The sequence below is a fragment of the Ictalurus punctatus genome, chromosome 10 (genome assembly GCF_001660625.3).
Source record: "Ictalurus punctatus breed USDA103 chromosome 10, Coco_2.0, whole genome shotgun sequence".
NCBI classification, from domain to species: Eukaryota; Metazoa; Chordata; class Actinopteri; order Siluriformes; family Ictaluridae; genus Ictalurus; species Ictalurus punctatus.
The window spans coordinates 22,631,461-22,655,264 of NC_030425.2; the positions used below are offsets into that span (position 1 = coordinate 22,631,461).

The 23,804-nt window shown below is 38.9% G+C and overlaps 3 protein-coding genes across 3 annotated transcripts in view; 2 read left to right on the top strand and 1 right to left on the bottom strand.

Moving 5' to 3' along the window:
* nid1a (nidogen 1a) overlaps nt 1-1,595 on the top strand; it is a 34,415-nt gene extending 32,820 nt beyond the window's left edge. Inside the window, exon 20 of the mRNA XM_017477573.3 lies at nt 471-1,595. Coding sequence (XP_017333062.1) covers nt 471-592 — 122 coding nt within the window. The 3' untranslated portion in view covers nt 593-1,595. The remainder of the gene's footprint in view (nt 1-470) is intronic.
* tbce (tubulin folding cofactor E) lies at nt 724-13,928 on the bottom strand. The gene is made up of 17 exons (XM_017477575.3): nt 13,810-13,928; nt 12,233-12,365; nt 11,663-11,747; nt 10,791-10,967; nt 10,563-10,648; nt 10,363-10,462; nt 9,613-9,715; nt 9,379-9,455; nt 8,978-9,070; nt 8,792-8,856; nt 8,156-8,220; nt 7,909-8,061; nt 6,300-6,453; nt 6,071-6,139; nt 5,918-5,977; nt 5,739-5,830; nt 724-5,067 (listed from the first exon to the last, which is right to left on the bottom strand). The coding sequence occupies exons 2-17, from the start codon at nt 12,357-12,359 to the stop codon at nt 4,972-4,974; spliced, it is 1,602 nt and encodes a 533-aa protein (XP_017333064.1). The 5' UTR covers nt 12,360-12,365; nt 13,810-13,928; the 3' UTR covers nt 724-4,971.
* Nucleotides 13,929-14,024: 96 nt separating this feature from the next.
* On the top strand, nt 14,025-22,509 carry rbm34 (RNA binding motif protein 34). The gene is made up of 11 exons (XM_017477576.3): nt 14,025-14,371; nt 15,345-15,501; nt 18,088-18,206; nt 18,289-18,493; nt 18,581-18,640; nt 18,721-18,764; nt 18,856-18,939; nt 20,595-20,658; nt 20,777-20,819; nt 21,735-21,853; nt 21,936-22,509. The coding sequence occupies exons 1-11, from the start codon at nt 14,346-14,348 to the stop codon at nt 22,317-22,319; spliced, it is 1,305 nt and encodes a 434-aa protein (XP_017333065.1). The 5' UTR covers nt 14,025-14,345; the 3' UTR covers nt 22,320-22,509.
* The last annotated feature ends 1,295 nt before the right edge of the window (nt 22,510-23,804 follow it).

Genomic DNA, 23,804 nt, shown 5'->3' on the forward strand with positions numbered 1-23,804 from the left:
TGAATTTTTCAGGGAGGAGAGGTTTACTTTGGATTTTTTTTTCGGAAGGAGTGTCCAGTTAGAACTTTTAGGTTTTCCGACATTTTAGGTGTAGTTTTAGAACTTTAGGTTTTCTTGAGGACGAAGTGTGATCTCTTGGTAACATTTACCTTCAAAGAGCGAGAAAAAAAAAAAAGAGAAGTTAATGAGGAAACATCTGTTAATAGGTGTTTATAATATAACTGAAATTCCACAACATTAAGTGTTAACTATAAACGAATGAAATTTATGAATTAATAATAAATAATATCTGTAGGCTGTGATGTAAGAGAAATAAAACTCTTCTGGACGCACTGTTATCGGGGAAAAAATATCAAATAGTAATCTTTGTCGTTGATTATTTTTCCATAAACTTACATAATAATGCAAAACTATTTTTGCCACTCGTAGTCCGTGCACGTGTTCATTTCATGATTGCACTTTCTACCCAGCTGAAAGAAACTACTGCTCGAGCAATAACGGTGGGTGCTCGCACTTGTGTCTGCCACGGCCAGGCAGCTTCACCTGCCGCTGCCCTGACGCCCAGGACACCACGTGCAACGAGAGCGCTTGAACGATGGACACGCAGGTGTGTCAACGAGACGGGGACAAAGCAACACCTGTGGCACATAATTCAAGGATTTAAAACATCGCATATTGTAATTAGGGAGAGAAGATCCATTTCCTATCAGCCGCTAAACCCCGCCCCATCACTAAGTCCTGGGACACTGCAGATGTGATGTAGTAATGTGTGAAAGAGGAATAAATGAAGTTAGACGCGGTTACGAGTCCTGTATAAACTGTGCGAGGAGGAGGTCTCGTGATAAAATGAGATGAACAAGAGACCACAGAGAGCTGGGATTGACTGCAGAAGGAAGGAACATTGTGCTTTTCAAACTGTGACCAAAAGGGACATCCAGGGGTCCGTGAGCCGGGGCAAGAAGGTCAAAGTCAAAACGGTTCTTGTTCTAGTTGATTGTTGAATTATTAAAATCGTTATAGTTTCAAATTTATGTCAGCATTCTATTAACTGGTTATGTGGTAATTAAGTGATTGATGTTTATACCATCGACAGTAACTGTATTGACATCATCTGTGAAAGTCTTAAGCCATCTGGAGACAAAATATAGCCATACATCTGCATTTTAGCAAGCAAGTAAATACCATGTTTTTTGTTTTTGTTTGGTTTTCCTGTGTTAATACGACTGTATATGGGGTGTGGGGTGGAAGGGGTGGGATAGTTATGGGCTGGATATTATCATTATATTAATTATTTACATTCATCAATATAATAGTTACAATTATTTTCCAATGTTGTTAGATTACCACTTTTATATTGTAAAGTAATTGGCTGATATAAGAGTCACTATTATAAAAATACATTTCAGGTTAAAAGAAACAACCAAAATGAAATGTACACTTAACTTCTCTCCCCAAATGTAGTCCATCAGCAAAGACATTTCTTCTACGTTATTACTACAAAGAAAATGTTGCTAACACGTACGCGCACAGCCTCCAGTTTAGCATTATACTAATCTCACAAGCTAGATTTCTAACATTTGCGAGAGGAGAGGGGACCACAGCCAAGATCTGCCTACTTCACAAAAAGAGCCAATCTGATTGACGTGGTGGACGACCGACCACAGACCTTATATTTTGACCTGCTTCAAACAAAACTCTTTAATTACTTGATGGAATTGAGACAACATTTGCCAGTCCACTGACTATATCTTACTCCAAAAAGCTTATTGTCATGGTGTTCAAAAGCTGAAAGGCAGAGCTAATCAGAATGCAACCTGCACGATCCTGAAGCTTGTGACCAGAAAAATGTACAAAGGGTATAAGATATGGCAGAGCATCTGAGGTTCCACCCACAGCTCCATCTACACTTGTCTGGCCACAAGCTTCAGGATCTTGAATGCTGCGATCTGATTGGCTGTTTGCGCCACTGGTTCCAGATGGGAAAACAAACATTTGAACACAGTCAACTTTTTGGAGCAAGGTAGAGTCTCTATATTTAAAAAGAAAAAAAAGGCCGATCTGTGTGGAGAAAGTAATAAGTGCGTCATGATTGCGACATGCACATTGGTATACTGATAGCATTAAGCTTTTCTTACTTGATAACATCATTAGCCTCATTAAACTTTCGATATCAGACATGTCTTTGTTTATTGGCTACACTTGAGGTAAATGGGAAAGCGTGTTCATTTCATTATTGTTGAACTGTTTAAAAATGTTCACATTTACAAGCTTTAAGCTAATCGGGGTAAATGCCAAGGTGCTGTCCATCTGGATCGAGCACTGCTGGGGAGTGCGCTGGCCTTACTGACCTCATCCGCCATATGGGGCATCACACTCGCCAAATTATGCATTAGATAAAGTTACCATGTACGTGTTGATTATGCAGCTGGGGAGAGGAGGTGGGAATCATCGGATCACTTCCAATTCATACAGCTGTCTAATAAAACATCGCCCCTTTTTTAAGACTGGAGTACATTGTGTTTGTTTTTTTTAATTACATGATTTAAGGTCCGTGCCAGTGGTTCTGATGACAACATGTGTAATATCGTGAGAACTATGTGGAACAGGAGGAAGGAGTGTGTTTGATGACTGGCAGCTGCTGGAGCATGAACAGGCTGCCTCTCATTCCTGCGCAGCTGCATGTCTTCTGCTGCTTATCCATCCAAGCACTATAACTCAGCCCAGGCCATATGTTTCTGCTCAGCCTGCCACATATGAATGTACACTACATCCCATGGGAGTGAGCTTCCTCTTCAGAAGAATGCATCTTGGCTTATGCATACAAAAAATTTGAAATGGAAGACCAGCAAGAAAAGCAGTGACTCTTCTGTAAGATAGTAACTCGGATGCTAATTGAATTAGTATTAAACGTTTAAGAGCAAGGGCAGCAGGTATAAATGAGCTAGCAGGGCGAGGCCTGTGTTTCACCGATAAAAAGACATCAGTATAAGGTTTAATAAAATCAGATTAATTCCTCTTAACATCTTAAAGAAAATTGTTTTAGATTTTTGTGGAACCAAGAGGAACAGCACCACCATTGGTTGTAAGAAATGTACACAATCATATAAAGAAGAAGCAAGGGGATTGAGAACCTCTGGGGTTCCTGAAAATCCCGCCTCCGCCCTGTGTGTGCGGAGCTTTCACATTCTCCCCGTGCTTCGGGGGTTTCCTCCAGGCACTCTGATTTCCTCCCGAGTCCAAAGACATGTATTGTAAGCCAATTGTTATTTCCAAATTGTCCTTAGTGTGTCTGTGTCTGCGATTGGGTTGGGGAACCTCTTTCAGTGTGTCCCCTGCCTTGTGCCCCAGAGTTCTCTGGGATAGGCTCCAGGCTCCCCCTCGACCCTGTGTAGGATAAGCGGTATGGAAAATAAATGGATAGATGGATGAAGAAGCTAGGCTGGAGCTAATTCCTTTCTAGCCCAGACTGTAGAATCATGCAGTCTATAATCAGTAATAGTTGCATCAGATGATTACACAGTGAAAAATTGCCCGTAGATTTAATCTCATTGTCGATTGTTCCTACATCATTCTTATTAGGTCATTAAAGTGAACTCATGATATTATGCATTGCTTAACCCTAATCGTTGAAAGATATTAGATTTTAGCCTTCCATCTAATTCCAGGACAAGCACCGCTGGCTATGAGCCACATTTTCAATCAGATAATGTCATTTATGTATCACTAACTCTGTTACTGATTTCACTTCACATTAGCTTTTGCTAATGCTATACATTCTTATTAACTAGTACAGTCTCTTGTCACCGGTGCCATCTAGTGTTGAGATCTGATTACAGAGTGCAGTAGTACAGCACAATCAGTGTTCTGCCTGTTTTAACATACTTCATCACTTCAGCTTTTCACTACAGGAAAGACACCATAAGAACCGTTCTTGGCCACAGTTCCAGAAACTGTTGAGGCTTTACAAGGTTTAAGAAATCTTTAATTTTGCTACTTCACAGAGAGAGTGCTATTTAGAGAGGTTCAACATTGGGTAAAATTGTTGTAGAGTTAAAGTGTGAGTGTACAGTAATCCCTGGGAGAGAGGGGATGAACAGTAATCCCTGGGAGAGGGGGGATGAACAATCACATCATCATGTATTCTGGGGATTATTGTATTTTATGCAGCTTGTTACTTGTCACTGATTTGTCAAATGTAAGCTTCACATATAAGAGCAATTACTACCAGTTCAGTTTACCAGATGTTATATACACTGACCACAAAGTATACTAACAGCCACCCAGGTGTGTTTTTGTCCCATTTCAAAACATTTTCTGATGATGGTTATTAAATTTTGGGGGTAGGGCCAAGGGCCAGTGGGAAAGCTGAAGGAAGAGAGCAGAACAGTGATAAACCAACAGCAACCAAAGAGGTGAAGAAGAAGCAGCTGACAAACCTGGTGAATTATTCTCCATCCTGATAATTAGTTTATGTTAATTAGTTTTGGATTTGGTTTCTAGCCAATGACTACAGCTGTATATTCAACAACATACCACATCTCACACAAACTAATACATCTTACACAAACTTAACTGCTTCTAAGCCACCTGCCCTGGAAAGCTGCAGTTTGATAGGAAATGATGGAAACAAAGCAGGAATTGTTGGAAATGTGCCTACTGTTAGAGCAGGGAAAACACAGATTCCTCTCTACATGATCTAGACAGATTCTGAAATCAAGGCATAACAACATCTAATATTATAACTTTACTCTGTCCTTCGGCAGACAGACACATGAAAGGTAAGACCACAGGAGCTGTGTTCACGCCATTCTCTCTCAAGACCTTCCAGCATCAGCAGTGTCATCCAGACATTGGGAAAAGATGGAGAAAAGAGTGGGAGGAGCTCACGTTGTGCAGCGTTCTGTATTAGCGCATTATGGCAGGTGACTAACAATCACCCAGAGTCCACTGGGCCAGAGTCAAACTGCGTCCTCAGGACCAGCGCACCAGAATTCTGTCCCCATCTTCTATCGAGTAGAACTGCAGTGGCTTCAGGTCATTTTCAATTGCGATCTCTTTACCTGCCACCTACATTATGACGGCGAGACAGACAGAGACAGAGATAAACTCAAATACTGCTCTCTCTGAGCTCCCAGTAGGAATCATATTTATTCTTAAAAGATTAAGTCTGGTTAGCCGATTTTAACATATTTTGTATTAATAATGTACATTTTTGTCCAGTAGTCTTATCTTTTCCAGACTGGGGCTGTATACCATTTGATCTGTTAATTGTAAAATGCAAGCTTGGCCTGTGCCAATATTAACGATGGCTGTCTATTTTTCTGCATTTAAAAACAAACAGACAAAAAAACCTTACATTCTGAGCATTCTAAATGATTTCCAGATTACTCAGAATTTTGATCAATATAAATTTTATTTTTATACATGTTTCATATATATATCTAAAAATAAAATTTTAATTGACTTAATATCAAATAGATTAATGCATGCCAATCCACAGTACACAGACATCACAATGGGCATCAATATAATTGCAGTATGCTATATGTATGCTTATTATGCAGCCCTATTTAAAAACAAAAAACAAAAACAGCAGCACATGACAGACAAGAGAAAGTAGAGGAGGCATCATCTACCATGAGGTCCAGGGCCTGAGCCTGAAAACTTCAGGGAATATTCACAGAAACGTGTACTATTTTGGAACTTAAATCAGGGCGTGTGAGAATGCAGGCTGTTACCTTTGAGCTGGTGTAGGTGAGCTGTAGCTCAGCACCTGGTAGTTTCAATAATCTACACAGCAGCCCCTTCACTTTCTGAACGATCATCGAGTCTGAAAGAAGCAACAAAAGCCACAAATTTTCAATCAAACCAATGCAGTCAATTTATTTAGAAACATAATGATTCTGAACCTTCTTACCTGGAAGCTTCTTCTGTATGGATTTCCTCTCTGTGTCCTCAGGACACTCGAACGTAATCGCTGATGAGAGACAACAACAAAAACAACGAGATATATATAAAGATTTATTTAGAAAGATGCATTTGAGATACTGCTATGAATGATGTAACTCACTCAGAAGCTGGTCTTTCAGAGCAAACGGTTTCTGCTCCTTCAGCTCAGCTTCATCAGGTGCACCATATTCTGAAAAACATGTCACTGTATCACGTAGCTATTCACTGCAACTACATCTCACACATTTATCACGCTGCATCAGTTTGCAGTGACAGAAGTGTGGCAGTTACAGCATGAAGAAGGCTGTATAAAAGAGGTTTATTATGAGTTAGTAGGCCTGCTGACTCACTCTGGATAAGCGTCAAGTAGCGAGGGTGCTGTGCTATAAACTCTGCACTGGGTCGGTTCAGTGTCGGATCTCTGTGGCCTCCAGCCTGCAGCCAAGCACGACCAAACTTCTTACAGTAATCTAGCTCAGCGCCTCTTCTATCCACCTGCAGCACCTGTGGCACAAAACACTCGGCATGAGGGGTGTTGCTTGTAAAGATCGACCGATTGATCGGTTTTGCCAATTAATCCGCACAGATTTTAAAAACGTTTTAAAATTTGGCATTCAGTGTGCTTACATGGACAACAATATAATATTAACCCGATTAAGACAATACTCTGATTAAGAAACTACCATGTAAACAGCAATTTTTAATTACCTTAATCCGATTAAGGTCATACTCGAAGTAAACACAAATCGAATTAAGACAGGTGGAGTACTTCTTAGTCGCATTATCGAGGTGCATTACAGACATGTACACACCTTAATCACATTATTAACGTCCTGTGAGAGTTTTCACCGCATTTTGCGACAGGACACGTGCACACACGGCAGTGCTCAACCATTTTACGGCAAACAAGAGAGCACGGCTGCGTCCAAAACCGCTTACTTGCCTACTATAGGCCTGTAGTAGGCGAAATACATGTATCTCGGCTACTATATAGAAGGTAAGTACGCAGTTTGGGACGCAGCCCACGGCTTCAAGCAGTCGTCTATTTGCACGTACAGCGTGACAAATAATTAACCGCACCTGAAGCGTTCGTAAAAATTAAAAATAAAAATGCCCAAAACTATATACACGGTACCATTACGAAGACAAACGGTATGTTGATACGTGAAATTCTGGAGGGACATCGGACGGCATGGTGCGGTGACATAATGACGTGTGCCGTTAATCTAATTATGTTGTATAACATGTAAAATGGGTCCATTAAAGGAGTATTCTAAAAGCGACTCATGTAAACACCTTAATCACAATATTATCTTACTCAGAGTAAGGTCAATAATTAGATTATTGCTGTCCGTGTAAACGTAGTCACTGACCAATTTTGTTGTGTTATTTGAATTTTTTTTAAATTCATTTTATATGTCTCTATTTTTATTTGTTATTTGGAGTGTTACTTTTTGGTTCAGTTTGGATGTATATCTTTTGTTTACTTTAATATTTAGTAAAGTTGATATGTATTCATATTTCTATATTTATTTCATTAAAAAAAAAGTACAGTACATGTACTTCATGGTACAGTATCAATTTTAAAAACTATTGGTTGATTAATTGGTTATAGGCAGGTACCGTCCAATTTAGCTATCAGTATTGGTAAAATCCACTATCGGTGGACCTCGAGTTGCTAGGCAGCTAATATACTAATGTGCTAAAGTTTGCATCCTCCTTGATTTCTAGGTAATACAAATAAAAATGATTGGAATTAGATTATGTTGACCATCCACAATACACGTCCCTACAAAATAGGTGTTACTATGGAAACGATAAAGAATGAGCGCATTAAATTATCATGTGATTTGAACTACTGTTAACTAATCCAAAACTGCACTCTACACATCTATGACCTATCTGCATTTACACAGTATTGATTAATTAATTAATTAATTAAGACTCTATGAAACACACCTGACTCCTGTTGAGTATCTCCAGCTGGCTGATGCGGGCGATGAGGAGCTGCCAAGTTGTCTCTCGGTTCTTCTCCGAATCCATCAATGGGTTTCGACAGCAGGATAACTGCACCAAAGCCCTCAGCTTATCCAGCTCATTAACAACAGCCCACTGAAAGGCAATGACAGACAGAAGCCATTTAAGCTATATACAGTTCATCAACTTTACACTGGTTTACCTTTACTTTTACTAAAAAGGTTAATACCTCAGTAATTTTATTATCATCAAGCAAAAGAATCTTCAGTGCAGGGAACGCTGAAGTCTTGGTGCCTTTGCAAGATTAAACACATATTATTTAACATTATTAGAGATTAATGTGCAGTGAAGAAACATATTAAACAAAATAAGCATTACTCATCCTCAGAGAGGAGGCCAATTCACATATTTAACGGTTGAGTTTATCATTTTTAGAGCCCTCTTCTGCCTGCAAAGGGAATTACAATTTCAACTAGGGTTGTGTTTTAGGAAACAGGCCAAACTGACAAAATTTTTTAAAAATAACAAAGTGCACCTTTAAGAGACAAATTATAAAAATGTAACTGCTATATAATAAATAGCTGATCAGAAACTTGAGACATAATATAAATAAAATTATTAGGCTTCAGTATGTGGTTTAAACTAAATTTGGCTATTATTTACTGCTGGCATCATGAATTAAATGTGATCTTTTTTTTCCTTCCATTTACAGCGAATATACTTGTAAGCAACTTGCCAGGGTGATGCTATAACCATTTGTATATCAAATCCAGTAGAATTAGGATCAGACCTTTATCATTTTAATCTATTTCTATTAAAAATAATCTATCAGCAATCTATCTTAGCCTAGAAGATATTCGATTACCTGGTAATGTGTCATTGAACTGAATGTCAGACAGTCCTGTGCTGCAGAGGTTCAGCTTCTCCAACCTGAGTTTCCAAACAAAACAGAAAGAACATTTGTAACAAACATGTAATGCTGATCATTGTGCTGTGCTACAACATGTTGAAAGCATTTTATGGTTTTATGTTCGTGAAATATATACACTACCTGGGTAGATGTGATAACTGTAGTACACTTCCCTGTGTTAAATTGTTGTTGGACAAGTCAAGAACCTTCAAACCTTGCAGCACATCTACAGGCCTAAAAACAAACCTGATTAACGCCTCTGATTTTTATATACAAACAACAGTCTAGAGATCTGGTACAGCACAGATAACATCAAAAAAGGAAAAGTATATAAATAAATCACTATATTATGCTGTAAACAGTTGAACACACCAATAATATAATAAAATAAATGAAATATCATTTGGAATGTTCATCTTTCTACTGACACCCTAATACAGAAAACATAAAACAGGCATGCAAGACAACAATCAACTACAAATGTAGTTTGTAGTTGACCGGAAGACTAATTCACATGTGGAGTAATTACAGCAGTGCCTGACCTTTTTAGTTCAGTTATATCATTATCCTTGAGAACAAGCTCTTCTATTTGTGGCCACATGGGGGCACACTGGAGCACCTGCCAAGGATATGGGAAGAGCAATGGATCAGTAAGACTTGTGATAAGTGTAAATACGGCATGTGCATTTGGAGAAAGATGAAACAAAAGTACATAATACACTTAAAAGATGTGCGTGTGTGTGTGTGTGTAGAGAGAGAATTGTGTTGTCCCCTACCTGAGACCAGGTGATAGCACAGCCGTTAAGCATCAGGACTCTTAGATGGGAGAAGGCGTGGCTCATGTTGGACGGGTTCGAGGAAATCCTTAGTCGATTATGGCTATAAAAAATGAAGAAGCATATCAGAAAGGTTAGTAATGCTGTAGTAGTGTTTTAAACCTGTGATAAGGAAAATGGAGCTACTGAGAACAAGCACTGATTGTGAGATCTATAGTGACATACTTATGATGGATGGATGTGTGAATAGATAGATGAATGGGTGGATGGATGAACGGATGGACATAATTGGAATGGCTGGATATAACTGATGTAAGTAAAAGATAGATGGATGGACATCATTTGGATGGATGGATGGATGGATGGACAAATGGATGGATGGATGGACATACTTTGGATGGATGTGTAGATGGATGGAATTAATGACTGGATTGACGGATGGATGGATTTAATGAAAGGAATTGATGGGTGGAATGGATTTAATGGATGCAATGGTTAGATATACTGATGTATGTAATGAATGGATGGATGAATGGATGGATGTAATTCATTTAATGGATGGATGTAATGGATGGATAGATGGAGCAATGTAATAAGTGGATGGATGGACATAATTTGGACAGATAGGTGGATGGATGTAATTAATGGATGAATGAATGGATGTAAGTGATGAATGATATAATGAATGGATAGATAAATGGATGGATGGATGTAATTAATTAATGGCTGGATGGAAGGATGGATACCTACCTGAGATAGAGTACCTGCAGTTCCTCTAGCTGCTCTGTAATTGCTGCTACAACCTCCCACGAGCTCAGAAGATTTCCAGACAGATCCAAAGAAACTACATCTGAGGGTATGTGTTAAAGAAATGTGCCAGCCACACACACACACGCAACTCAACGGAAAGTCTACCTGAAGAAAGTTTCCTTTCATTTATTTAAGGATACTGGGTGTGTTTTTCCTGATTTCATTTTCAGGTCCTGGACCTGACACTCCACAGTTCATGAGAGCGATCTCTGTTAGATTCTCCAATCTGTTAAAAAATAAAATAAAATAAAAAATAACAACACACACCAATAAAAAAAACCCCTCATAATTCTGCTCAATCTGAATGAACTGCCGAGCACGTCACCTTTCATACAACACTTCACTCTCACATGTATCTTATTACTCACCTCTGTTTTTCTACAATGGACTCAAAGCCGACCATCTTCACAGTCTTGGTGGAAATCGTTACCTCGTCTCCAATGGCGTCCTGCAGCTCCATCTCATAGCGCTGCTTTACTGCAGACAGGTAGTCCACACCAAAGCTGGCTTTTTTAGGTCGCACGAACGAGCCACCTGTTGGGTGACTTATGAGACCGAGGACAACACAAACAGAGTGTCAGCACTTCCTCTAACTATTATCACTCATTCTTTCTTTCTTGTACAATCAAACTATCTGACAAGACAACATACCTGAACACAATGTTATATTATATAAGATTTCCAAACAATAAGAAGAACTGCAAGGGCAAAAAAGGTTTGTGAAACGGATTACAGTGGGTTGCATAAGTATTCTCCCCCTTTGAACTTTTCCACATTTTGTAATGTCATAACCAGGAACTGAAATGGACTGGGATTATATGTCATGAATACACACAAAATAGTCCATAATATAGAATTGGACGAAAAGATAGACAATGTAATTAGCAAAAATATTCACGAATTTAAAAACATAAACGTTGCGTTTGCATACGTATTCATCTCATCGCTGTGAAACCCCTAAAGGAATTTTTGGCGTAACCAGTTGGGACAAAATTAAACCACCATATAAAGGCATATTAGTCTAAAATGTCTTTATTGCAATTCTTGTGAATATTTGTAAAGACATCTTGTAGATTATAGATGGAGATTAGGTTGAATAATCTAAATCCTTTCAATTTTTCATTCAGGTAAGGATTGCCAAAACTGTCAAAATTATCACACATCAATAATTATGAGATTGTTGGGGTGAAGAAAAAAAAAAAAAGCATCCTGGCTTGAGCATTTCCATTATGATCATTACCTGCACGTGAAGTATCGAACTTCTTCATGACTTCCGTCGTGTTTACCTCTCTCTGGATTGTCCCACTCCACACCAAGCCACAATCCTTCAGTTTAAAAAAACAAAGCGGTTCATGAAGTGTGATCTGTGACCTATAATCAAGTCTGCAAATGTATTATTATTTTGGTGACTACTATCTACAATCAATTGCTACTGTTATGGTTATCATCGACTAGTTACTATAAATGTTATAATCTATAAGTGTCAAAATATTGGTCATTAGTAGATATGTTTTCTTCTTAAGCTTAACTGGTGGTGCACTTGAATTGAACAGAATTAATTTCATAATCAGATTCTTAACATTTAAGAAATTCCCATTAATAATAATCTACAAGTAATAACAAAAGCAGAAGAAAAACAAAAAAAAATAAATAGTACATAACAGTTCAATGTGAATTTTCTTAGATAACACTATAAAAACAAATCTGTACTGCAATCATAAAGGAACCCGTGACTGCAAAGAATTTAAGCGATATAAGACAATCAAAATGGAATAGGGAAATACAAAACCATCAGTGCTTCAAATCTCACCTGTGGTAGGCGGAACTGTCCCGACGTATCGCACCGTGGCCCGTTCTCCATCACACAACACCTGCCTGCCCACAGCATCCTCAGGCACCTGCTCCATCGTGTGTTGGTCCTGCCCTTGAATCTTCATCGCATACTACACAGCACCAAACATAAAGTGGAGGAAATATTTACTACACAGTCCAGCATACATAAACAACGTAAAGGTGCAATCATCCATTTTTTTTCTTACTTGTACAAATAATCTGGAAAATATTATTTTTAAAAGCAAATAACATCATATAACATAACGTGCAGCTTCAAGAACCGGCACTGCACAAATGTATTAATAAGCAGCTAAGAAACCCTGTTTGGAGAAGTGTCTGGACTTCTGGTCTGGAGCACTTGTGTGTGTTTGGATGGGCCTCCAGTCAGTCATGTTATAAACACTTTTCTCTGTGGGCTCCTGGGGGTGGAGCTTCGTGAACATGGGTGGAATTTGGGGGTAAATGGTCTGCACTTATATAGCGCCTTTTAACCTTAGTGGTTCTACAAAGTGCTTTACACTGTTTCTCACACATGCAAGGTGCTAGCCTGTCATTGGGACAGTGTCTTGCGGTTCAGCGTCTTGCCCAAATACACTTTGGCATGTGGAGGCATGTGATCGACCCGCCACCCTGTAACTGGGGGTGGGATCAATATTTATTTATACTGAAGGTCCTACTTCAAAACTAAGTAATTTTTTTTGTTTTGTTTTTTTTACTTCCAGTAAGAAAAAACCCAACAGGGCATGGTGTTAAAAGAAAATGATCAACAATGGGGTAGTGTGATTATTTTCCTATAACAGCATGTCCCAGAGTATTTTATTCAACAGCAGTTCACCAATTCTACGAAGTGTTTTATTGATTAAAAATGTCATTTTATTTTACCCCATTTCGGGTACCCATTTGTCACCCACTAGCTAACTAGCTCTCATGTGCTTCTTATGTTGTCTAACATCTGCGAAACAAGTTAGTTCCTGTTGTCACTAACCGCATCACTCTCTTTTTTTTCTCTTAAAGTTAATAAGAATAAACATATCGTTTTAGAACCTAAAGTGCTGACACTGCAGACCCCGCCTTACAAGTCCCTGTGTTGGTTGTTACTATAGAAACGATAATCTATTAGAATGTGTACATTAATATAACCCCGTGATTAGCCTTGCAGCCGGAACTACATTACTGTCAGAGCTGCTGTTATAGAAAACCAGATCAGCTCTGTGGTGTTACAGTTAATAAAACACTGTAGGTTTAACACAACAGAATATTGTAATGTTACACTGCATTAATTCCTCTCTGAATACATGAAGATATATAGCATTTCTTTTGTAAACCATAAAGAAAGAAACAATCCAAACTGATGCACAATAGTACGGAAACATTATGTAGAACACTTCAGCGAGCTCGCGCTGTCTGACAGAGTTATTCTCCTGCTAACAGCTGCTTTAGCATCATGTTTGTTTATTAAGCTGACCGAAACGTCTATCAGACCAAACCCAAATGGGTATATTTATACATATATATTTATATTAATTACACCAGAGAAATCAAATGAGGTCATACCTTGAATCAATTTCTTTCCATGTTTTAATGCAACCTGCTTCGATGTTTCTCTTCCATCAGTTACACCTCTACCAATACGAAACAGTGCACACAAAATCACGGTCCGTAAAAACACACCCACATCGGAACTATTACACGGTGCCTCATTTTCTTATTTGTGCTCAAACTTAACAGCTTAGTGTGTTGTTGTAATGTGTATTGTATTAATTATTTTTGTTGTTTTAATACATATAATCTAAGTACTTAATCGGTACTTAATTGATTGAGCCAGCCCCGGAACGTAGGATTTAGGCTATTGTTTTCAGAGGGGAAAAAGAAAACTGATGCGCGGGTAGAAACGTGTTTTGGTGGAGTGTCGCGAAAAAAGCGTTTGATTTTCAAGTTTTGTTGGTGTAACACGAAAGTAAAAGGCGAACGATTTTCTCTCTTTAACAAAATAACAAAACAGAATTAACAAAATATGTGTTTATAAATCATATCTACACATCGTTACATATTTATGTCAAAGTAGCTCTCGAACAACCCGAGAAGAAAGCATGAAGAAGAAGCACGCTGCAAAGAGGTTTGGCATTGATATATATACTCCTTTACAGACAGACGAAAAATAAATCGTTTCTTACTTTTTTATGGTAGTGCAATCGTGCTCTTTGATTGAGACCTTAAATTGGGTATAATTGTTTATTTGTGTTGACGTACTGGATATTTATTTGGCTCCTGTTTTAATATATAGGCAATAGAAACCTACTATTTTCCATATACTATAATATGGAAAATCTGAATCTAGTTATCAGACAGTTGCTTTCTAGGTTGAATAGTGCATAGTGCACTGCACAGGGCACATGTTCCCATGTCCTGGAGAAACCCCCGTCCAGGACATTTGAGTGTTTTCCCTGCCTGATTTAACTAATTAGATAATTAACATCCATTCTTAAGAGGAAGTGGGTGTGAGAAAGCTGGGAAAACACTCAAATGTTCAGGACCAGGGTTGGAAACCTGTGGCATTCTGCGTTCATACTTCATACGGATTCATACTCTGTACTTTATCCAGTGTACTGTACTTGGGTAGCAGGGAGAATAGTCATAGGCACAGCATAGTCTGCTGTGTATAAATTCCAGCTGTTTGGTGTAGTGTATCATTTGCTTGACATATTCTTGTGATTGACACACTGTATGACAGTAACGACTGGTTGAGATATTAGATGGGAGGGCTAAAATCTAATATCTATCATTAGCTTGACAATGAAACTGTTTGGGTTGAGCAATACATTATATCATAAGGTATCAGTGGTGTAATAATAAAAAAAAGTCACTAAAGTCCTTTTGTGTAATTTGTATGCTGATAGGAAGCTGTGTCCTTAGTCTGTCAGCATTTAAAAGGCATTTTTGAGATGGGGAAATACTCCATCACCTCAGTGTAAGAAGGGAGTGGGCTTAGCCCTTGCACGGTCATTTACACCAGCCACTGATGGCGTAAGAGTTTTTGTGTGGATGTTCTACTATTTTTCAACTGTTTACGACTGTTTGTCATCTCTCAGCGCGACGGCGGTTGCTGATGCCTCTGAGCAGAGGGATTATGTTGTTGGCCTGGTATCAGACAGCCTGACTGCAGATCAGACAACTCCGGGGACTCTGTCCTCGCTATTCTCAGTTGCCGCCACAAAGAACACACCGCTCTTCATTCCAGCACCAAAAGTAAGTATGCAAGCTTGACATCCGTTAGTACAGAGGTGATAAAACACAGGTCTGATTCTTTAAACAATAAAACTAAATAAAAACAGAGCAGAGACATTTGCTGTTGAACTTCACATCAACACAGACTTCTTTGTCTAAGAAATGACAAGTAAATAAAGGCTTATGGGAGATTTATAGCAAACGTGTGCATAATGTGCTCTTCGCAGGTCCCTGTCACAAAAAAAGCGCAGTGTCAAGCGACACATGCTGACAAATAGGAGAAGTACACTCCACTATGAGCTGACATGACACATTATAACATATACACTGATCAGCCAGAAAAACCACTGACGGGTGAAGTGAGTAACGTTGATTCTTTTGTTACAGTGGCACCCGTCAAGGGGTGGGATATATTGGGCAGAATGTGAACAGTCAGTTCTCGAAGTTGAGGTGTTGAAAGCAGGGAAAATGGGCAAGCGTAAGAATCAGAGCGACTTTGACCAGGGCCAAAGTGTGGTGGCTAGACAACCGGGTCAGAGCATTTCCAAAACAGCAGGTCTGTTCCCTGTATGCAGCGGTTAGTACCTACCAAAAGTGGTTCAAGGAAGGACGGCCAGTGAACCAGCGACAAGGTCATGGGTGCGCATGGCTCATTGATGCGCGTGGTGAGTGAAGGCTAGCCCATCTGGTCCAGTCCTACAGAAGAACTACCTTAGCACAGATTGCTGAAAGCGTTAATGCTGGCAATGATAGAAAGGTGTCAGAACATACAGGTTGTTGCGTATGGGGCTAGCTGGAAGTTGACACGGCCTCCAAATCCCCACATCTCAATCCGATCGAGCAACTGTGGGACGTGTTGGACAAACAAGTCCAATCCATGAAGCCACCACCTCGCAACTTAAATGATCTGCTACTAATGTCTTGGTGCCAGATACCACAGTACACCTTCAGAGGTCTTGTGGAGTCCGTGCTTCGAAGGGTCAGAGCCGTTTTGGTGGCACAAAAGGGACTTACACAATATTAGGCAGGTACTTCTATGACTGATTGGTGTGTGTGTGTGTGTATATATAAAATGCATACATACACGCACTCACATAAGTTACTGGACAATAAACAATGTACTTTAGTGTAGTTGTCGCTATAATAGCCAGTTTAATCAGCCCGAGGAGTCTGTGAGCCGTGTTTAATACAAAGTGAAAAACCCTTCAGAAATCCTTCCATTATTTAATCGCTGATTAATACAGTGCCTTCTGTTCAGTCGGGTAAAGTTCATTATTTTTATACCGGGTAAACAAAATACTTTAAAACTTCTGTACAGATGTTCCCCGTCATCTGTACAGAGTGTCTAAGCGCTCTTCTCTGTTTTGATGATGTGGTGGCACAGGAGCATGGCAGACCATTTAACAGCTGGTGTCTGATTACACACTGAATTGATTAGGCTCTTTATTCAACAAGATCTTTCCAGAACCATAGCCGGGGTGATGTTAGAAAGGAAATAAAAACATTTCCTTATCGTTTTGCTGAAATGCATTTATGATCAGGCTGAAAAACGCAATTTGAGCCAAAACATTGTAAACAAAAAATGTTTTGTCGTCATTTGGGGCTGTTTTGTCAAAATGTAGTCCTAGCAACATCAGATATTTTCCTAGTCAGATGTATTTATATTAATGTATCATAATGATCTCACATAATCCTGATCATCTCAAATAATTGAGATTAGGCCATTATGTAGACACTGTGGCCGGCACAGCCATGTCGTTGTGGTTGGTACTTTTGTCCACTTGTAAAAGCTATCACATCATGATACGTGAGGACGGGGGCACGGTGGCTTAGTGGTTCGCACCTCCAGGGTCAGCGGTTTGAATCTCATCTCCGCTCTGTGTGTGCGGAGTTTGCATGTTCTCCCCGTGCTTCGGGGGTTTCCTCCCCCAGTCCAAACACATGCGTTGTAGGCTGATTGGCATTTCCAAATGGTCTGTATTGTGTGGGATTGTTCCCTGCAGTGGGTTGGCAAATCATCCAGGGTGTCCCCGCCTTATGCCCCGAGTTCCCTGGGATAGGTTCCAGGCTCCCCTGCGACCCTATGTAGGATAAGCGCTAGGGAAGATTAATGGACGGAAGCATAAGGACATTACTATGATATGTGATATGCATCGCAACATATAATTTATCTAACAAACAGCCAGAAGAACAGTAGTGCTGCATTAATGACATGACAATTAAGAACTGAGTGTCATGATATTTTTATTTAATGCCTAGAACAACTAAATTCAAACACTGAAAAGAGTTTATCAATTAAATAAATCAATAATAAACATTACATTATTTAAAAGATTAAATAAAAATGACATCAAATCAACTGCTTCCATTGACTTCGATTAAGTTAGTGATTTTATTAAAAACAAAAAAATTTCTAAAAAACTATCACGATACCAACAATACCTGAGAAAAGTGTATCCTGACTCACTAATTTATAGCAATATCAATATTATATCGTCATATTGTCCAGCCATAGTAGCTATATATTATTTGTAGTATGTAGTAATGTAGACCAACACTGAAAATGATTCGGACACTCCCGTATTAACTTCTTTTGTATCTATACAGCCAGAAGCAAAGGCCGGCTCTGTAAAACAGGAAGCAGGTCGTGTGTCAGGCGGCGGAGAAGCGGTGAAACACAAGAAGGAAAAACAAAAATCAGCAGCTGAAAAGAAGTTGGAGGACAGGTTCATAATGTCTCTGTTGTTGATATTGTTTTGGGTATGTAGTTTGAACGGCTGTAAATGAACCGTCTTTGTCAATTTCCAGGGAAGAAGCCTTAAAAAATGCAGACAACGCCGACGAGGAAAGTCGTCCAAAGAAAGTCAAGCGCAAAGCTCCAGAAGTGGACGACGACGACGGAGAAACGCTAGCAGTGAAAAGGCGTAAAGTTGCCTGGAACAAGGCTGAAGAGAGGATTAAACTGAAGAGAACCGTATTTGTTGGCAACCTGCCCGTTAACTGCTCAAAGAAGGTGACAGAATCTCTGTTCGTGAATGGGTTACAAGTCAAGCATCTCAAATCATCGTCTTTTTTTTATTATTAACCTCTGTTTTTGCAGGATTTGAAAAACATCTTTAAAGATCTGGGAGCAATCGAGTCGGTGCGATTCCGCTCAGTCGTAAGTTTCCTATCACTTTCTACTAAAAGCCAGATGTCGGTTTTGTCAAGTAGTAGATTTCTTATTGTGGTTTATTCCAGCTTCGGGAAGATCCAACAATGTCCCGCAGGCTCGCCGCCATCCGGTATGCAGTGTAATGCACACACGTGCGCGCACACACAAGGTTTGATTTGTTTGCGTTGTCTGTCTGATGACTTTCATGTGTTTGTTTCTAGACGCCAAGTCGACCCCAAAAAAACAAGCATCAATGCCTATGTGGTGTTCAAGGAGGAGGACGGGGCAGTGAGTGCCCTACTAAGGTCATACATTCTGGAATTAATGAGCAGATCTTAGGAAATACAAACAGTCATAAGATTACATACGCCTTGCAAAATCTGTAAATTGTTAATAATTTGTAAGTAAATAAATAAAAATAGGGATCATAAAAATTGCATTTTGTTTAGTATTGTGCTGAAGAAGCTATTTCAGCAGATGTTTACATGTAGTCCATAAGACACAATAATAACTGAATTTACACAGATGAACCGGTTCAGAAGTTTACATACGCTCGATTATTAATACTGTGTGTCGTTACCTGGATGATCACCGACATGATGTTTTTATGTTCTGTGATAGTTGATCATGAGTGCCTTGTTTGTCCTGAGCAGTTAAACTGCCCACTGTTCTTCAGAAAAATCCTCCAGGTCCTGCACATTCTTTACTTTTCCAGTATCTTCTGCATATTTGACTCCTTTCCAGCAGCAGCTATATGATGTTCACATCCATCTTTTCACACTGAGGAAAGCTAGGGGACTCGTACACAACTATTACAAAAGATGCAAACATTCACTGACGCTCAAGAAGGCATCACGATACATTTAGAGCCAAGGGTTGGGGATGTAAACTTTTGAGCAAGGTGATCGGTGTAAATTATTTTGTTTAAAAAATATATATTTAGTACTGCCCTTCAGAACTACATAAGATTTACTTTTTCCCACAGAAGACAAAATAATAATTATTATAAAACAATTATTTTAAAAATTAACATTTTGTAGATTCTGCAAGACGAATGTAAATTTATGACCTCAACTGTATAAGTTATACCACAGCCCTGTTGAATTCTCAATTCTGATTGGTCAAAAGGTGTTGGTTAATTTTCTATAAACAGCAGCTCTGACAGTAGCACAAGTTTAAAGCACAAGTTTCAAGACAAAGCACAAGTTTATATATATGTATGTGTATATGTGTATGTATGTGTGTATATATGTGTGTATGTGTATGTGTGTGTGTGTGTATATATATATATATATATATATATATATATATATATATATATATATATATATATATATATATATATAATATGTGTATGTATATGTGTAATATATAAAACTCATTCTAATATGTTAACAGCTAACTAACAAGAACTTGTACAGCAGACGCTTCACATAATATAAAATCTAATCTTATCTTCAAATAATAAAACGTGGTGTTATGGGATAGGGGTTACTATAAACAGATAAAAAGTACATTGTGTTGTCCTTTAGTTGCTAAAATGGTTAGAATTGGCAATATATATAACACCATATATACACTATCAGTCAAAAGTTTGTGGACACTCGACTGAAATGTTTCTCATGATCTTAAAAACCTTTTGATCTGAAGGTGTGTGATTAAATGTTTGAAATCGGTGTTGTAGACAAAAATATAATCGTGCCGACGTATTCGTTTATTCCATTAGAAAACTAACATTTCATTTACAAAAAATATATTTTTTAAACGGAAGTGTTGGAGCGAAATATTCAGAAAAGCAGCCAGTAAGTGTCGAGCGTAGGTGGGGAAAATAAAATATATTTTTTTATAACGGCACATGCTGAACTGAAATGTTTTATTCCTTACTTACATCTTGGCCGATACATATAGTATGTGTGTGAGATCTGCTATAAATGTGTGACTCACAGGAAATATGTTGCAGGAATGGAATGGAGATCCAGAAAGATTTTTACATCCGAGTGGATCGAGTTTCCCAGCGCAGTTCAGTGAGTGTCGTAGAAAGCTAAGGTTTAAAACTGTCTGTAATATAATATGTGCCAACTGCCCTTTGGAATATACTCTGGTTAATGCTTGTTGTTGTGTTTTGTTTTTTTTGTCCTTTAGTATAACCATAAGCAGTCTATCTTCGTGGGCAACCTTCCATATGGTTAGTTTCCACTCCCAGACACATGTCGTTTTTGTTGTCCTCCTGCATTTCTGTGCATATAAATGATCTCTGGTCGAGTGATAGGAAAACTGTCACAGCTGAAATCTTCGCGAAATACTTCCATCACGATTGTGTGTGAATAATTAGGAGAAAATTGTGTTAGAGAGAGGAATAACACCAGACAAATTTGCATCGTTGCATTTCAGTGTATTTATTCACTAAGCTCCAACTCTTGTAGTTTTATCGGTTGCTGCGCTTAACCAATCACAGTTACTTATGACCTCAGGTTTCTCTGATTAGCAATAGCGATTTTTATGCCTCCGCTTCTAGGTGGTGGATGAGTTCTGTTTTCAGGTTGTCCGCGTGTCCATCCGAGGTTCTCATTAGTGTGATGTCTGAAGAACGAGTGGTTGTAGGATTTGTACGATATAATATATTTGAAAGGTATTTCTAATTAATAACAAGAAGGATCGGTTGTTGCCTGCGTCGAATTCTAGTCGTTTATAAATAATATTGATGATATTATTCTTCCATGTGGGGCTGTATCTTTTCTTTTAAGATATCATTTGCATCTCGATAAGTGAGATTGGATGTATGATACATTTTGTCACTAGTGATTTAGTATGATGATAAAATATAATGTTAGTATTGTGTAAACAATGATGTTTTATTTAGAACCAAAGCCACGCCTCCTTCTGTCAGGAGTGATAGGCACAGAGGCCATGCGTCCTGTCAGGCTGTGGGTTTGGTATCAGACTTTACTAATATAGAGACCTCAGTTTCACCATTAGCTCCCAACTTTTATTCAGTACACATTGTGTTGAATCAGCGCAGCTGTTTTTTTAATCACTTGGGTATTTGAAACTTATCTTTACCCCGCTGTTCCTTTAACACTTTCCTCATTGTTCCTCACAGATATAAAGGAACTGCCTCTGCGCCAGCACTTTGAGGAGTGTGGTAAAGTAGAGGCTGTGCGATTGGTGAGGGACCGAAATACTGGAGTGGGAAAAGGTTTTGGTTATATTCTCTTTGAGGTGAGCGCATCATGTTTCACGATGAGTTTAGAAACAAGGCTACACGCAGAGTGAATGCATTGTGTATATCGTGTCCTTTCAGAGCGCAGATGCTGTAATGTTAGCGCTGAAGCTGAACGGCTCCCAGCTGCTCGAACGGAAGATCAGGGTGAAACGCTCGGTGAAGAAGGAGAAGGTGAAGAAGGAGAACGAGAAGAGGGGAAGAGGCCCAGCAAGAAGAGGAGCTGAAGGGAAGCATGGGCGAGATGCAGCGAGACAGAGGGGACCACAGGCAGCACATTTTAAAGGACCCAAGCATGCTGAACGCAGCAAATTCACAGGAAAGCCCTTCAAGAAGAATCCTGGGACAGGCAACAAAACATCAACATCCTTCATAGGAACTATGGCGGATCCCATTTCCAAAAAGGGAAAAGAAATGAGAAAGAAATTCAAACCTAAGAAAAAGAGTAAACCTGTTCACTTTTAATTCTTTTCTTGATATGTTGTGGATCAGAGTTAGACCGAAGGGTAACTGCAGAGTCATCAGCTTTAGCTGTCTTTTATTTGTTAAAAAAAAAAAAAGACTCCATTATATTAATGACCTCCATCAGAGCAAACACAAACACCTTCAAATGTACTGCAGAGTCAAATACATAATAAAGGAAAAAACACATGAATGGAACTCTAGTTTTGCTTTATAGACATAGGTTTGTACTACAAAGCTGAATTCATTCGCTGAAGAGCTCTAGAGATTCACTGCAAATAGAGTTAAGTTAAATAATGTTGAGCTCAGCACTAGGTCCCTGGCAAATGAACTGAGCTTTGTAGACCAGTCTTTAGGTGTGAGTTGTTGTTTTTTTTTTTTTTTTTGTTAAATCCATGCCCATTCCCACAGAAATCTGACTAGGAAGGCTTAACTCAGAGTGGCATCATTTTCTTCAAGCTGGGAAAAACCATGGATGCCTCGATGAAAGTGTTTTGCTCTGTACAAGCCAGCCACCATTAGTGACTTCATGATGAATTTACTTTCTCAAAACAGTAAACTCTGTAGTTGGTGTTTTAGACTTAACCAACTAATGTGTCTATGCTGATCTAAAGTAAATAGTATTGTTAATTCATTTAAAGTAGCGAAGTGTTATTTCATTTACCGATGACCGTGTGAGCAGTCATGTTGACATGTCAGGTGCTGAACTCAGGGTTGAGAAGTTTGAGTAGGAACCCTGAGTTGAGGCGGCGTTTTGTTCAAGACTAACGCGGTTGGAAACTTTGATTTAGGGTTTTTAGAAGGTAGATCATAGCATATGACCAATCCTGGCCACCCCCTCAGAAAGTTTGACCAATCCCAGCCTGTTTGTACTTGGTAATTACTTAGCTGGGCCAATTTCAATAAAGAAATAAAAGTCACTTAAACCACAAGGACCCTGACCAGGATAAAGAAGACATCGAAGATGAATGGTAAACATGTGAGCACCACACCATGTCCATTTTGCGCTCATTTTAAAGAATATTGCCTGCCTAGTTGAGTTTGAGGTTGTGGCCCACTTGCATAACAGTTAAAAACCTATTGCAACTTTTTAATGGTTTCCCGTGCTATCCCAGTCCTACTGCATACCTCTAGTTCAGTCCCCTGCTCTTTTTATTAATTTTTATTTTTAAACAATTCTTGATCAATAAGTCTGACTGTACTGTATGTATAGAACAAAACACAATCATGCAATTACCCCAAACCATGTGGCAAAATATGGTGTGATGAAGCCAATTCCAAAAGGTATAATTCCAAAATGGTATGCATGGTGCAAAAAAACACCATACCCATGGTGAAGCAGGGTGGTGGCAGCAGCATCCGCTTTTCTTGGGCTTTTATCAGTTAACTATGAAAAGCCTTCCATAAGCAGAGTCAGTGTATTAGCATAAATGTGCAGTGCACAGGGATTACGAGACTGAGTTGGCTCATGTAAACTTATAGTCCGTG

Coding starts and splice junctions, on each gene's coding strand:
- tbce (XM_017477575.3), bottom strand. CDS start 12,359: ATGAAGATTCAAGGGCAGGACCAACACACGATGGAGCAGGTGCCTGAG. Junction 10,968..11,662: donor GTTCGATACTTCACGTGCAG/GTAATGATCATA, acceptor CGGTCTCATAAG/TCACCCAACAGGTGGCTCGT. Junction 9,456..9,612: donor GTGCTATCACCTGGTCTCAG/GTAGGGGACAAC, acceptor TATCCTTGGCAG/GTGCTCCAGTGTGCCCCCAT.
- rbm34 (XM_017477576.3), top strand. CDS start 14,346: ATGAAGAAGAAGCACGCTGCAAAGAG. Junction 18,641..18,720: donor CGGTGCGATTCCGCTCAGTC/GTAAGTTTCCTA, acceptor GGTTTATTCCAG/CTTCGGGAAGATCCAACAAT. Junction 18,940..20,594: donor GCAGTGAGTGCCCTACTAAG/GTCATACATTCT, acceptor AATATGTTGCAG/GAATGGAATGGAGATCCAGA.